The sequence below is a fragment of the Drosophila nasuta genome, chromosome X (genome assembly GCF_023558535.2).
Source record: "Drosophila nasuta strain 15112-1781.00 chromosome X, ASM2355853v1, whole genome shotgun sequence".
In the NCBI taxonomy this organism is placed as follows: domain Eukaryota; kingdom Metazoa; phylum Arthropoda; class Insecta; order Diptera; family Drosophilidae; genus Drosophila; species Drosophila nasuta.
In genome coordinates this window covers 17,823,433-17,839,658 of record NC_083459.1, presented here as the reverse complement: position 1 = coordinate 17,839,658, position 16,226 = coordinate 17,823,433, and the positions used below count along the sequence as shown (strand labels likewise).

The 16,226-nt window shown below is 35.8% G+C and overlaps 1 protein-coding gene across 2 annotated transcripts; it reads right to left on the bottom strand.

The window, feature by feature from the left end:
• Nucleotides 1-5,744: 5,744 nt before the first annotated feature.
• LOC132795858 (uncharacterized) lies at nucleotides 5,745-14,548 on the bottom strand. Of its 2 annotated transcripts, XM_060806773.1 has the most exons (4): nucleotides 14,014-14,548; nucleotides 11,744-12,196; nucleotides 10,630-10,797; nucleotides 5,745-6,448 (listed from the first exon to the last, which is right to left on the bottom strand). In XM_060806773.1, the coding sequence occupies exons 1-4, from the start codon at nucleotides 14,014-14,016 to the stop codon at nucleotides 5,840-5,842; spliced, it is 1,233 nt and encodes a 410-aa protein (XP_060662756.1). In that variant the 5' UTR covers nucleotides 14,017-14,548; the 3' UTR covers nucleotides 5,745-5,839. The 2 variants fall into 2 exon arrangements, 1 of the variants encoding a protein (XP_060662756.1); XR_009633470.1 differs by lacking the exons at nucleotides 10,630-10,797; nucleotides 11,744-12,196; nucleotides 14,014-14,548 and adding an exon at nucleotides 6,721-6,891 and having other exon boundaries at nucleotides 6,306-6,448.
• Between the last annotated feature and the right edge of the window lie 1,678 nt (nucleotides 14,549-16,226).

Genomic DNA, 16,226 nt, shown 5'->3' with positions numbered 1-16,226 from the left:
AACATTTTTTTTCTATCTGTTGTCCAGTATTGATCACTTTATTGTCCTCAACTCGGACTCGGCCTCGATCCTTTTGTTGCGCCCTCAATTGAATTATATGCAATTGTAGTTTCGGAATTTTTAAAGTGGGCGCGCGTCACCTTTGATCTTCTCCATTCTTTCATAATTCTTGGCACTTCTCTTCGAGTATGTACACAATAGATTTTCAGGGATGGGAGAGTTTGGGAATGGGATTTGGAATGGGAATGGGAATGGGAATGGGGCATCAACTACCGAATATTGTTTTGCAATTGAAAAACACCTTTTACAGCGTATTAAGTGGAAAACTGCACACACACACACAGACACACACACACACACATGGGCGGAGAGTGACTGAGAAAAACCATGAAAACCCTGAAATGAATGCCGTGAGTGATCCGCATTGTTAACCGAGCATAATTTATATGAGTCAAGGCGCCGCAGAGACGGCCAGAAGGCCACAAGGCCAAAGGTGTTACGGCTCCTGCCAAATAACAAACAACAAGAAAAAGAGCACAATAAATGGCATATCAAATGGCTTCGCACAAATCGAATACGTGTTAAGAATGTTCATCAAACAAATTTACTTTACATTGCAGTTAATTAATTGAATTATATATACTTAATTATATATACTTAATTATATATACTTATTATTGTATATTCACTTGAATTTAATAATTCATTGCTGACTTTAAAAAGTTTTAACTTTATTGAAGTATGTAAAGCTGTTATTTTGAATTAATTTGAAATTTTTTTTAGCTTTATTCACAAATTATTGCGAGATAGTCATTCTCATTATAATCGTAGTTTGAACTCAATTTAAATATGTAAGACACTTATTCATTCTTCTATTCTATTCTATTTGTCATATTAATGAATTTCTTTGAACATATTTTTTACATGCACATCAAAAACTTTTGTCTAAGAATATAAGCCAAATAATTTTTCTCTTAATTCAACATCTTTTCTTCAACATATTTTCTCATATACATCTCAAATTCTTTATCTAAAATGTATGCCCATATTTTTCGGCCACTGTCGACTGTTCAAATATCTAGAAAATGTGTTTATCTTATAATGTTAAATTAGTCCTAAAATTCAAATAATTCAAATAATAATAATAGTCAAATAAGTTTTTTTTAGATAACAACATTTTATTGAGCTCGATAAAACACAAAAAAAAACATATGGCGAAATGAGAGAAAAGAAAAAGCGAATAGAAATTTGCGAAATTATCATATTGATTACCAAATTTGAACTACTAAACATATTAGCACTGAAATGTTGTTGCTATTCAAAATTCTCATAGAAATTAGCATTGCTTAAAAATCAATATTCTTATTAGTGTGAAGCGTTCAGGGTCATTTGAAATGAATTGTAGTTATAATTAATCTATTGAGAATCGGCTTGTGGGGGACCATAAAATATATAGTATGTTTATTTCCATCCATAAAAGAAACTAATCAAAGAAACTAGTGCAATTGACGCAACAGCAATTTGGATTGCTCTAATTATTAATGATATTTATATTTTCCTTTCTTCTTCTAAAATAAATTTTATGGTATCACTTTTTACTAGTCTCACATAAATTGCAGTGAACTATGAATATTTATACTTCTAGTTTCACATTCACAGATGAAGATGAGTGCACTCAAATTTGATTTGAATGCTGAATCTTGGCTTTTCGAATTGGTTGCCTCACAGCTGCTCGTTTTTTGTTCTTTTTTAATTTGTTATTATTTAAAGTTTTCTACGAAAGATGAAACTGCTGAGGCTGCGATCAGAGATTGAGAGATTTCAACACCTATATTCCCAGGCGTTGTCCCCGAACCGTTCAAAGCTGAGCCAGCACTTTGATTATTGCAATCGTCGTGAGATTCGGATTTTCTTATTTCTTATTTTTTATTTTTTTTTTTTTTAATATAAACAAAAATTGCAGACGAAACAATTTTGCAATTTTATTATACTGCGTCAATGAAAAAAGAAATACTTATAAAAAATAGAAATAGAATAGAGCGGGGAAGTCGTTGACAGATCTGTAATAAGCAACAGAAAAAAAAGTCGAGTGTCATTTGAGTTTGGAGGAATTACTTACAGTGGGTCGAATGCTAAGGAAATGCGTTTGGGTTTCGTCTGTTTTTTTGTTTTCGTCTCTTTTTTGAGGTTTCGTGAGTTTTGGTTTAGTCGCATTTAAGGTCCATAAATGTAACGCCATTATCTATAAATCTGCAGCGGAAAACATAACTCAAAAATAACAAAACAACAAACGAAGCTTACACACACACATACACACACGCACACATGGAGAGAAGACATAAATGAAATAAGATATTTTTAATTAATTGTCACCGAAAAAAAGAAGAGAAAAAAACACACACATACGAAAAAGTAAAGTCAGTTTTATGAGAAGCTGCACGTGACCGCCGGCAAAACAGCAAACAGAAGAAACAACAAAAAAATGTATATATTTTGTTATATACTTGTGTGTATATAACTAAAAAGAAACCAAATAAACATTTAGATTAAATCAGTTCAAGTCGCAGTCGGAGAGTTGGAGTCAAGTTCATTGAGAGAAGGTTCCAGGTGCCCACAAAGACAAAAAAAAAAAAAAAAAAACAGAAGAAAAACAGGGAAAGCAATTTAGACATTTCTCATAGAAAGACATAATTTTCAATTTAATAAAGGGCATCGCATAAATAGGATCGTAAAATACTATCAAAACTAAAGATAGATGAGCACTACGTGCACTTGCTGGAAATTCCATTAAAACGGCGCTTCTACATGAAGAAGAAAGGGTTGCCAAACGCACACCAAGAGAGGGAGAGAGAGGGATCAACCTGAACTTCTTTGTGTTGTAGTTTTTTTTTGTATTTTTTGTGTTTTTGGTGAATGGCTGAACGATGCATAGTTGCATGTCTCTCTCCGAGAAGTGAAACAAGGGGAGCACAAGGGATGTGTGGCTGCTGCTGTTGCGGCTGCTGATGTTGCTGTTGCTGTTGCATCGGCCACAATAAAATCAAAGCGATAAGCATCTTTACTGTGTGTCCCAGCGGCTGAGCACTGCGCACTGAGATGATCGCCTCTCTGTGTGGACTTTGCAGGCGACTGCTGCATATTAAATTGTTGAATCAGTCACTGAGAATCCAAGAGACAAATCGGAGCACGTACACAGCGTCCGAAATTAATGACAATTGCTGATTGTGTGAGATAAAAGGCGACTGCAGGCGCAAGCGCAGGCGCAGGGCAATTGGTGGAAACCGCGACAAACTCACAGAGAGCGAAAGAGAGAGAGAGACAACGAGGTGAAAGACATTAGTAATATACACACACACACACACACACACACACACACACACATAAAGGAACGAGTCGAGTCGAGTCGAGTCGGGTCCAAGTGCAGGGTGTGCGTAGATTCCTTTGCCACGATAAGGCCCAAAAGAACCAGCGCCCCTCCTCCTCCTCCTCCTCCTCCTCTTTCTCCTCCCTACTCACTACTCCTCAGTGCCCCTCTCTCTCTCGCTCTCGAAACGAAATATGCCAACCAAAAAAAAAAAAATACACGTGCAACAAAATTGTCGTTTTGTTCGTTCGTGTCGTAAAAATTGTCAGAGAGCTGGAACCCATAGCTGTGAGAATAACCACAACAATAACGGCGACCAACAACAACAACAACTACAACAGCGACAACAACTGGACAACAACAACAATAATGAGAAGAGATCAGGGCAATGCAACTGTGGAATTATTATATGGCTCATAAAATATTTGTACAAGTCTATAAATGCCGCGTAATTTACTTCTGGCTGCAATTAAAACGAATCTCCAGCAAAATGAAGAATCTACAGCAAATGAAATTGTTCCGGCCACTTTTGCTACCCAGCACAAGTGAGCTACACTAGTTGGGTATATCAGTTTTAAGTTTAACTGAATGTAAATTCAATAAATGCTCATTCATAAATGTTTGATTCACTTAAGTGTATTGTTTTGATTACCAAATGCAGTTCAATTTGTATACAATAAATCAATAAAATAATATGTAAGGAGTATCTTCAAGATCGACATACCCCACTTGCCTTGTTTTGTTTCTCGTTTATAGTCTTGTGTCTCTTGTTCTGCTTGCCTTGCATTCACAAGCCGATCACATTGCAATCGCCGGCATACACTGCGTATGTGCAATGCTGCAATGCAGCAGCAGCTGCCGCTGCCGCCGTCAACAATGTGGGAATGAATTTCGAGTTGCTGTAAGTAATACGGCGCCACGTTAATAGTGGACCCCACACACAATTAACATGGGCAGCATCAATTAAATTTCGAAAATAAATGCTGAAAAAGGTTTGCTATCAAAATTCATCCAAAATGCATTTAGTTTTGCTGCATAAAATAGTAAAAGAATTTTACAAAATATCAACAATTGTATTATTAAATTAAATTCTTTGAATTAACCAGAAAATTGCGAAAAAGTTCGGGAAAGTGCGGATTCAATTCATTTAGTTAATTAATAATAAAATATAAGCAACAATTCAAACAATTAAGTTGGGTAATAACTAATTAATATTTAAGCATTTCATGCAGAAATATCGACAATTATAATTATCCATAATTTTGTAAACATGTTTTAAGTTTTCTTCATTTAAAATTAAATAAAAAAATCACTAAACATATTTGTAAAGTTTTCTCTAAATAAAAATTATTTACGAATTATTCATCTATAGTATTGTAAAAAGTTGTCAAGTTTTTTTTATCAAATTTAATAACAAAATTCAATCGAAATTGATCAACAAATTTATTGGCCAGACTTACTAAAAAATGATAAATACATTTCTATCATTTTTTTTAAGTAAAACCAATTAATAATGAAAATGAGAAAGTCAAAATTCGTTAATAAATTTTGGAAACATTTTTCAAGTTTTTTTTATATAACTTTAAATATCAAAATTCATAAAAAAAATTAATTAAAATTAAATTAACTTAAATTTCCAATGGAAATAAACTTACATATGTTAGCTTCCATTTTTTAGCAATTGTGTAAAGCCATAAAATATATCAGTTTAAAAATCAGTGTAAAATCAATTCCATCCAACCCTCTATAAAGCTTTTGATCCCCCAAAGCAAACATCATTTTTTTGTCGTTTTTGTACTCGATTTTTTTTAAAGTACAATATATATTGTAAATATATTGGAATTACAAATGTTGAATACAAACAGTTTTGTTGGTCGTACATAAAAATGTTGGTAAAAAAAAAACACGTTTAAGTACCTACTAGATATCTAGATTTATATTTTTAACGTAATTACTATATTCCTATAATGCATTGATAGCAAACTGGGCGAGATATTTTGTTTGTTATGGATATTCTGCAAACGCGTTTTGTGTATTTTCTCGTATTTGAACGATAAAAAAAGAGCGAGCGTTGTCTATCAACTATTATCACAGCATTATAATACAAGGCAAAAGTCGTGCGATCTTACAATAGTGAATACTTATTTCTCTATATCGAATGTGCGTGGAATGTATTTGATTGGGGGAAATAAATAAAACTTCATGATACAAAAAAAAAAAATAGAATGAGAGTAGAAACTAAAATTAAGGTAAAAAATGTTCATCGTGCTGATAATAAATAGTTAATGTAGATTGCTGGAAATGTAGTTTTTTGTTTTGTTTTGTTTTGGGCGTTTCGAAGTTCGGATTCGGATGTCTCATAGCCGTTCTTGAGAATGGATTTTCAGTACAGTATTTTATAAAATAGAATAATTTACTTATGTCAACTATAAATAATAAAATAAAAGTGGCCAGTGGAAAGTAGAAAACTAGAAACTACGCTCCTTTTGGCTGCTTCTGTTTCTGTTTCTGCTGATGCTTCGCACGTGATTTCACACGTGGCTGCGTCTGTTTTTTCGCTGCTGCTTTGGCCTTGCACTTCCTTTTGGTCCGCTGTTTGGCCAACGCTTTTGTGAGGTGCTTCAGGTACTCAATGTATTGAAACTTGAGAAATAGAGCGTCTAACACATGTGGCTCCTGCGGCTTAGCAGCGGCTTTGTTTCCTGCCGCCAGCACCGCCTGATTGTGCAACTCGACCAGCGGTGTCTTGAACTGCAGCAGACGCTTCTCCATCGCCATTCGTGACACGGTCTTGATGCTACCAACGACGCCAGGCGACAACAATTGTTGTTTTTGTTGTTGTTGTTGTTGTTGTTGCCCCTGTTGACTCTGATTGAGACTAGGCGCATAGAGGCGATTGGTCGCATTGATGGCCTCCTCGACTAAGCAGAGAATGTTTCGCGCACTGGTTCGATAGCGTAACAGCTCGGCGGACAGCGCGCTCTGCGTCTGCCAATTCTCGTAGTCGAAGTGCAGCTGGGCGTGCCGCAGATAGCTGAACGATGCCACATAGAACTGGATATCATGATGCACACGTCGTAGAAACTGTTCGAGAAAAGAGAGAAAAGTTGAGGGAAAAGTGAAAGGTTAGTAATCATGTGAAACAAGTTTTCAATCAAATTAAATGTGTGATGTGGAATGGAAATGAGATTCGATAAAGCGATTGATTCATATTAATATAAATATTAATTGAAAGGAGACTTCGTTACGCAAAAATAAATAATACTATTCCTAACTCTAATTCTTTGAAGCGGAACACAACAAACAATAGGCCTGTATTTAAATCATTCTTTATTGTTTGGTAAAAAATTACTAACATTCTATGTTATCTATAGGCTGTTCATCGACTTTTCTGATTGACTCGTTGCAAACAGATAAAACAAAATAATAAAGAAATCAGCCAAATTAATTTTTAATCAAAACTATATTTATTACTTTTTTTACTAGTAAAGTCTTTTTGAGTCCAGAAAATTTGGTTGTGATCAGATAAAAATTGTAGAAATTATTTAAGAAATGATTTTGTATGGCAAAAACACCTACTTTAATCGGAACATAATTTTGTTTGGCTGACAACTTTGTATGTTTTACTACTATATTGTATAAACAACATAACCATTAGTATATTTAAGTATTTTCGCGAAAATTCGTAGCGTTTATTTGAGTGTTGTAGACTGTAGCTTTCTTATTTGTTTCTATTTTTATAATAGTTTATTTTTACAAACAGTTAATATTTTGTCTGTAACGATGCCATGACTTAATAATGTATTTGTAATCAGTAGAAATATCGCGCATGATCTAAGGCAATAAAAAAAATGCTTTACCTCAGCTAGCAATTCAATTTAGTATAAAGCTTAGTATAATAATATACAATTACATACTAAGTATAATATAATTTATGAGTATAGCAGAGCAAAGTATTTTTCAGCTTCGATCTCAAAAGGTTATTAACTATGGCTGTTGCTAGCGGAATCTAAAGCGTATTGAAAACCGGCTAGCAAAAATGTGCCATGCCCTTCGCCGCCCCCTCGCACCAACGCACCGCCCTTGTGTCTGGCGAGTCGCGCTCTGCAAAGCTGGCAAGTTGAGTGAACTCTTTACGCAGGCAGCAGCAGCAACGAAACGTTGTCGCTGCTGATTAATAATCAAAATCAATCATACGACATGTTGGCTGAAAGTGAAAACGAACTCCCCCCCACAGTTCATCCCAACTCCCTCTGCTCTCCCTTTGACTACCCTTTGGGAGCACTCGCTCGCTCGCTCGCTCGCTTAACTGTGCTTTCGGTTTCGCAACACACACATACGCAAAGATTTCGCGGCCGCGTGACGTCGCGACGTCAGCCGAACGAAGCGACGCTCGTTCGTCGCTTGTCGTCGTCGTTGCGTCGTTGCGTCGTCGTCGTCGTCGTCGTCATCTCTACTCCGCCTATCGCGGCATTCGTTTCATTCATGCCGCTGCCGGGGGAATCCACGGCTTGCTCATTCGCATGATTCACACACAACGCGCGCGCTTCGTTCGTTCGTTGGTATCGCTTATCTCTCTATTGTTCTGCCCTCACTCTCTTGGTTTCGCTCGCGCTCGCGCTCTCGCTCTCTTTGTTGAAGCATATCGACTGCGTTGTGACCTCAGGCACTGAGCTGCGGTTGTCGTCTATGCGAGAGTATTTTATGGTGCGGCATGCTTCTTCGACGTTTGTTTGTCGTGTGTGTGTGCGAGTGTGTGCAAGTGACGTCAAAAGGCCACGCGAACTGCGAACTGTGAGTTGCAAGTTCTTTAAGCCTTATTTGACTTTCAATATGATTTGCGCAAGTTCGACTCACTTGACAAACACACCGATAAACAAACAACTCATGTCTGATGGCATTCTATATAAATAGCCATGGCGATCGCTCTGCTGCGATTAGCTGCCACACTTCTGTTTGCCCTTAGAAGCTCCGTCATCGGCGGGATAACTGACTTCTTTCAAATACTGACTTATTCTGCACTTAATACACAGATAATTACAAATTTATACTATAGTGAAAGAGGGGACAACTTATTGGCCTTGATTATTATATTAAATATTTAACAAAACTTGTCATCTTGTTGTTTTTTCTTCTTTTTTTTTTTGCGAATTGCCAGAGCAATTGACGTCGGTTCGGTCTTTAGTCAACATTTATGCTTATTATTGGTAGGTTATTTGCCATTGCTGTTGAGAATTTATTGCTAAACGCTGACTTATCCCCATTACCAATAATTCGTGTTTTTTTCCCTCATTTTTTTGTGTTGTTTTGCTTGTTTGACTGACGTCAATGAGAAATTCAGCGAAAGCTTAAGTACAAAGTAATATACATAAGTGTATGTAAATTAAATTGAAGCTTAGAACATCTCAAAGTTTAAGAGATCTATACTAAATAATATATATACATATGTATATAGAAAACGAGAGAGAGAGAGAGAGAGAGAGAAACGAGCGAGAATAGCTGAGAGAAAGCGATGCGTAAGCCACATTTTGGCTAGGTAATGATGACTACTATTTTGACAAGCTTCAAAGTCGAAGAGTCGAAGCTTTCGCTCTTTGCACAAGTAAATATTTGATTCGAAAAGTCAAATTCTCAATCAACAACAGATGTAAATAAAATAATACATCATAAATCGAGGCAAAAATCAAGTTTTGTTATTCCAGTTGAAATAAGTATTGTGCAGCATATTATTGCCATGCTAATTCGCTTAAAGGCCGGTCAAATCCGGAAATGCATATCGAATATATTTCATAGTTCCGTTCAAAACCTGAAGTGTTACATTTGTGTTTCCTTTTTGTGTTTGCTGTCTACCTATCTACCTATCTGCATTTGCTTTCTTTCTTGCTTTGTTCAATTTGCAAGATAAAAGCAGTGCCAAAAAAAAAAAACCAAAATACTATACAATCAGATGGCGGCGAAACAGTAACATATATATAAACTTCAACTGCCATTGATACTATGCTTTTTCAGGTATTATTCATAGAACACTGACGATCTTATCTGGGCCTCACTTACCACACTCATCTAGCCCCCAATATGATATACTTTGCGGACTTAACTGCCTTTGAGTTTTTGACGAGTAATCTCTGATTACTGTGTACATATTATTTTATTTTTAGTCTAACTTTGCTTTTATTAAATCGCGTGACTCGAAGTGGATGTATAATTTTCTGATTAGTGCACAAGTCTTATATCTACATACTATTAATAGCGAGCTAAATTTGTATCTTGTTTGTTTGCCAAATCTTGTTTTTTACTTTCGATACAATTGGCCCTTAAGTTAGTACTGAGTCTGATCTCTAATTGATCATGACTTGCACTGCACCAAGACACTCTTTGAACGAAAGTCGCGTGCTCCTTCAATTTGCAGAATTTTGTTTTGTATTTATTCACGTTTATCATTTTGCACACAAACAGTCTGAATATATGATAATATATGTGCGATTCTTGTTGATTTTTGACAATAACATACGAAATGATCGCTGACAACGTGCGAGACACTACAAGAGATTCGATTATGTGATTAGATTTCTTTGATAGATAATTTTAATGAGCTTGACTTATGCGCGACTTGCAAATACGAATTTCAATGCCATGAAAAGCGGCTACTTTCTTCGCTTATTAAATCATTTTACCTAGTTTCAGTTGCTCCCATTTAATGTTTACTTTTAGCCGAGGGCAGTTCTATAGAGTATCTCATTTAAATGGCCACAGGCAGCTAAGAAAATTTACTTTAAAATTAAACTATGTAATATTTCTTTATTTGCTTTGATTTTTAAAGCGAATTTCCATTGTTTTATGTTGCCTTTAAGTGCAACTGAAATTGGCAACTAAGCGAGATATGTGTCTACTTAGCGGTTCTTATTGTAATTCGCCTCAATGCCTAATCACTGTTGCTAAGTCAAACGATGTGGCCAGTGGCCACCCTCGCAGCCTAGATTGTGGAACTCATATGACTGACTCGCGCTTGGTTAACTTGTGACGCTTTTTTTGCACCTACGCAATGACGAACGAACGAACGAATGAAGAAACGTATGAGCGAACGAACGATCGAACGGTGAAAAGGCGGCTCACGTGACCCTCTGACTGAGCCTCTAATCAATTTGATTACTTCACGATTGGGTTTGGGTTTGGGTTTACGTTTTGGGGAATGGAAATGGAAATGGAAATTAAATGGGAAACGGAGTGAACTCAACTTGTGGTTAAGTTATTTATTTATCACTTACATTTTTGCTGCTGCTGTTGAGACGAGGCAGAAAATTATATTGGCTGCTCTGCACCTTCCATTGGTCATGCTTTGAGATGTCAATGGCCTCATTGCCATGTCGATGAATGTTCTCAAACTTCAGTTGCCGCAGCTCTAGGCCAGTTTTGTTTTGCAAAGTGCGCAACAGCTGCAAACAGATGACAAAAGAAGCCAATCAAAATTAGTAAATAAGAAATGTTATTTGCTAGGCAAGTTATTAAATTTTGTTATCTGATTTTTTTTTTGTGCACTTAAAAATTAAAGATTCTGTGCGTCAATGAACCTAATATTAAATTCAAGTTTACTTAAAATATATATGCTTTGCATTGTTTCTCTTTTTTTTTGTCGCTCATTTCTTTATTCAGTCAAGTTTCAAATTAATAGATTAATTGTATATTATACAATTGTAATTTATGCACAATCTTTTTTATTTTTATATTTTTTTTTTGAATTCCTATTTTTGTTTAAAATTCAAGTTTACTTAACTGAGACTTCTTATTGATAATGAGTTATTGCTAATATTCGAAAAATCATTAATTTAATAAAATATTTAAGAATGTTTCGGGGAAATTTACTTTCAGGTTCAAAATATTATTTAAGATTTGAAATCTACATATTTTAAGGTGTATTTTTGGTTTTTTTTCCCGAATATACTAAGAGAAATATAAATGAAAATTTAATTCGATATTTTCTGATCTTCTCCGACAAATAAAAATACCAATAAATATACCTCGCAAAATTTAAAATACCAAATTGAGATTAATACTAATTAAATGAGCAAATTTACTTTAACAAATAAATATACCATGAGGCTTCAATACTATGTTAAATAACGATTAATATGAAATAAATAAGAAAATCGTCTCTATTAAATTTGAAGTTAAAAAAAAATTAAATAGAATACTTTATTACAATTAATATGCAAATCTTGTCTAACAAATATTTTGCTTATATGTCGGAGACAATATTGAGAATTTTGACTATTAATTTCAAATTATAAAAAATACTGAGTCAAGAAATGCAAATTCTTTTTAATATGTATTTTTCTTATTTTCAAATTGATTTATTGTTTTATTCATTTTTTTGTCACTTACTTTTTTATGTTTAGCACAGCGTTTCTGTGGCCTGACAACACGCGATTCGTTCGCTGGGCCCGTCCAATTGCCACCGCAGCCATTGCTCCACTCGAGGACGGAGCTGTTGAGCTCCAGACGGAAACGCTGCTTGAAGCTCAGCGTGTCCTCACGCTTCTGCAGTCGCAGACGTACATGTGACGCTGCTGTGGGCGGGGAAGCGGAAGCGGAAACGGAAGCGGGAGTTGGAGCTGGAGCTGCCATTGCAATTCCGATGCCGCCGCCAGCAAACTGATGCAGTTGGCTCATGAGGATGCTGAGGAGCAGCAACTGCGTGGATGTGAATGATTTGATGCTGATGGTTGGACGTCGTCGGGCGGCGTTCGCCGTCTGCGTCGCTGTTGTTGTTTCCCTTGTGTTGGCCGTTTTGTTGTTGTTGTTGCTGTTTGCTCGAAGCCGGCAAACACTTGTCGTCTATAAAGAGCGAGAGAGAAGGAGATAAAGATATAGATTAGAATAGAGTGGGTTAGGATTTGGGGATTCCCAAAGTGAGCAAATGGGAAACAAAAAAACGGTGAGCTTGGTCAACAAATAGAAACGTGCGTGGTGACACGGTTATCGTTATCGTAATCGTTATCGTTTGTTATTATTGCCCTCTCTGTCATTGTCGCCGTTCTTTGCTGCTGCTGTCGGCTGTCGGCTGACATAATTATTTAAAATTAAAGTCTAAATTGGGCTGAATCATCGGGCATTTGCGAATCTCCGCATACACTGCGCTACAAAGTCAACGAACTTTGAGCCCTCCTCTTGCATACTTTTGTGAAATTCAACGTTCACATTCGGCCACTTCTTCTTCTTCTGTGTCTTCTTTTACCCTTACACTGAATTTGCCGCCCGCGCTTCCCCCGCTTTAGAGGGCCCTATACAACCCCCTCGCTCTTGGCCTCACTCCCTCACTCCCTCTCTCTTTCTCTCTCTTTCTCCCGCTCTCTTGGCTCTTCGCTCTCTGTTGTTGTCTTGGCCCGGATCTTGTCCACGCTGTTTTTGGCTGACGCATCGCGCGCACTCTCCGACTTGTTGCCAATTCCCCTCTCTCTCTCTCTCTCGCTCTGTCTTACCCTCGCTTGCTCTTTCTCCCTCTCACCCACTTGGACGCCCGCCCGCCCCGAACGTGTAAATTAATTTCACATGTTTCGCTTTTGACTTATGATTTGAACTGGAAAAAGGTTTGCGATGGCAACAAAAGACTTTGAAGTGAACCAAAAGTCGATTTATTCATTTCCTCAAGTTGCATTTCATTTAATTGCAACTTAAGTTTATGCTTATCATTTTATAGTAATAATTGATTTGTCTATTTGTCTTTTATGTTTTTTTATTTAGGCTTTACTTTGTAAGTGTATTTTATTTTAATTTTGAAATGTATCTGTTTTTCAATATCAAATTCTTAAAGTTTTATTTTAATTCATCAATTTATGCATTTTAATTTTATAATTTCCTTAATTACTGGTGTTTCTTATTATTTTATTTTAATTGTTATTATTTTAATTATTATGCAATTTTATTTAGCTAACTTTGATTTATGATTAATTAATATTATATTTTACTTTTAGTTAATTATAAATTTATTTATACTTGTTTATTTGTTAAGTTATACATTGAAATATTATTTTTCTAACTTTGAATTTTTAATTCAATTTTATTTGTTGTGTTGTTAGATTTATATTTTTTTTTGGTCGATCAATTTTAGGTTGATTTCTTAATGTGTGAATAAATTCAGTTTGTTTACATTTTAAAAGGACTTTAATGAAAAGTGCCTATTAAAAAGCAATTAAATTAAATGAAATTATAGGGTAAACAACTAACTTCAACTGACTACATCTGGGACAAAGTTATTGCCACTTACTAATTATCAGGGTATTCCCCAGCTGAATCTCTCTCACTTTATGGCCTCTGACTTGCACAATTGATAACTAACCAACAGTTGTGCTGTATTTCTCTCCCAGTTTGTCGATTGCCTTTAGTGTTTATGATGCAAAGTGCTAGGAATTTCCTAGAACACACGTAGGTCAGGGTTGTTAGCCACACCGCCCCCCAAAAAATATATGTATATCAAGATATTTACTATCTCGACAAGAGATTAGCGACAGAGCTTTATCTTTATGCGTACTTTATCAGTGAGAGAAGAAATTCTCATCTCGCTGTGCCCCAAACAATAAATAGTAAACATTAAACATAAAAATAAAAGTGACAATGAAAATGAAAATGAGGGAAAATACAAATTGTATACATACCATTTACACATCAATTTGCAATGAGTCCTGTGGAAATTCCGCTCGGGAAATTCTGATGTGCCACCGCCAAACAAAACGCACACTAACTCACTCTCACACACACACACACACTGAGTTGTTGTCGCGTAAACAGTCAATTTATTAGAAACGGCAAATTTCACGTATTACCAAAAAAAAAAAATGAATGTTGATTGCAAATTATTGTGTAATAAAACAGGCGAACAAAAACAAAAATGCAAAACTTTAGAAATATTATTTCGTTGTGGCGCGTGGAGTATCTCGAAGATACGATTATTGTTATTAGTATTATTAAATGGGGGCAAACACGAAAAAAAAAAATTGTCGACGCGCTGCGTTTGACTGCCTGTTTTGATTTGATTTGATTGCCTGGCGATCGAATTCGTTGGCTCTGTCGAGACTCCGATGTCGAGTCGAGTCGAGTCGAGTTGAGTTGAGTTGAGTATTCGCCAACTTTGCTTTCGCAGAGCACAAAGAGTAGAGAGTAGAGAGCAGCGACGATGACGATGACGATGACAGCGACAGCGACTGAGGCAGCGACTGAAGCAGCGACAGAGACTGCGGCGAAGTGAACTCTTCAGTTACTATGAGCGTACTAATGAGGAGGCCACTCTGCTCAAGGAGAAGTCATATTCGCAAGCGTCCGAGCGTATGTGAGTGTGTGCGTATGTGCGTTAGTGAGTGTTAGTGTGAGTGTGAGTGAGTGTTTGCGGCGGTGAGTGTGCTGCCGCGATGAGTGTATCGACATACGTCGCACATTTATCTCGCCTGTGAGTATAACGTTTAGTCGCTGCTAACGATAATCATGCTTATGACGAAGTTCACCAAAAAAAAAACAAACGCTTTGACAAAATCGTCTCTTCAACTATGTTGTAAATGACACTGCGAAAACTGCACGCCCCTCTCTCTCTCTCTCTCTCTCTCTCTCTCTCTCTATTTCTATTTATGCTACTCTCTTTTATCGCAACAACAAAATAATACAACTCACCCAAGGCAGCAGCTGTTGAGTGCCAGGTGAGCGGCAGCTAAACAGCAGCCGGTAAAATGTTCTGTGCTCAGTCAAACAGCTGAGCGCGAAACAATGAAGCTCAGCTACAATACAATTCCACTGCTTGTGGGCGGCCGCAAAACGGGGCATATCGATTGCAACAGTCGTTTAGTCGCTGGACAGCAGAAACCTGAAAGAAGACGCCACGTAGTCCTAGTAAAATATTTAATAATTCGATTCTTATTCTAATTATTTGAAGGACAACTTATTTGTTGTATTTATTCTTACTATATATGAAATTTGTAACTATTACATTACAAATTATTTGTGTGGAATCTATTTAACAACATAATATATACATATAACACAATATGTATTGGAACATCTGAAGATACGAATATTTTCATTTAATAATATAGTATTTAAAATTTGAGACTCTATGCAAAAGCCCAAAAATGTTTTCTTATTAAATTCATAATATTTCTGGTTTATATGTACACATTTTAAAATTTGATTATTATTAGTAAATAATATGTTTTATCTTACATTTAATTTATGCAGTATGTATACAATATTTATAGAGGTTATATAATATTAAAGTATTTTTATTTATACATATTTTATATATACTTAAGTATAAAAATATGTAATATTAAAATATTTCTATTTGTAAAGAGGTAAATTTTATTGAGCGTAAATTTTCAATTATACAATTTTATACAAATTTAATACTGCAAACTGAATAGTTAAAAATTTATACTGAAGCATTATTTTTATATTTATTTTATGTTTACATTTTAGATATGAAATATTGTTTAAATTTACTTTGACTTAATTTAAAATTAACTGGCTTATAACATGTCCTCTGATATTTTTATCTGTTGTGTAGGGCATTTTGATATTCGTTGAGAACTTTGCCTTGCGGAGTTGACTCGTTTTTACAGCTGTGCGTTGACTCTCCCACAAGCTCTGCTATGAATGTGTGTGTGTGTGTGTATGTGTGTGTGTGTGTGTGTTAGCTCCCCCAGCTGTTGTGTGGGTGCCAAACAGCTCTGCCTCTCGCTGGGAGTCGAACTAATGCTAAACGCTGATTCTCTTTTACACTCGACACTGTGTTAATTTGCTTGTCTTATTGTTATTGTTATTGTCGTGTGTCGATTAACGCTATTTTCGTTACTAACACATGCATGACAACGTCGTTCGATCA

What these genes read in the sequence shown, in the direction of transcription:
- LOC132795858 (XM_060806773.1), bottom strand. An exon ending in GCTGTGCTAAACATAAAAAA is followed by an intron (nt 10,798 to 11,743) that starts GTAAGTGACAAA and finishes ATCTGTTTGCAG; the next exon opens with CTGTTGCGCACTTTGCAAAA. An exon ending in TCAACAGCAGCAGCAAAAAT is followed by an intron (nt 6,449 to 10,629) that starts GTAAGTGATAAA and finishes TTTCTCGAACAG; the next exon opens with TTTCTACGACGTGTGCATCA.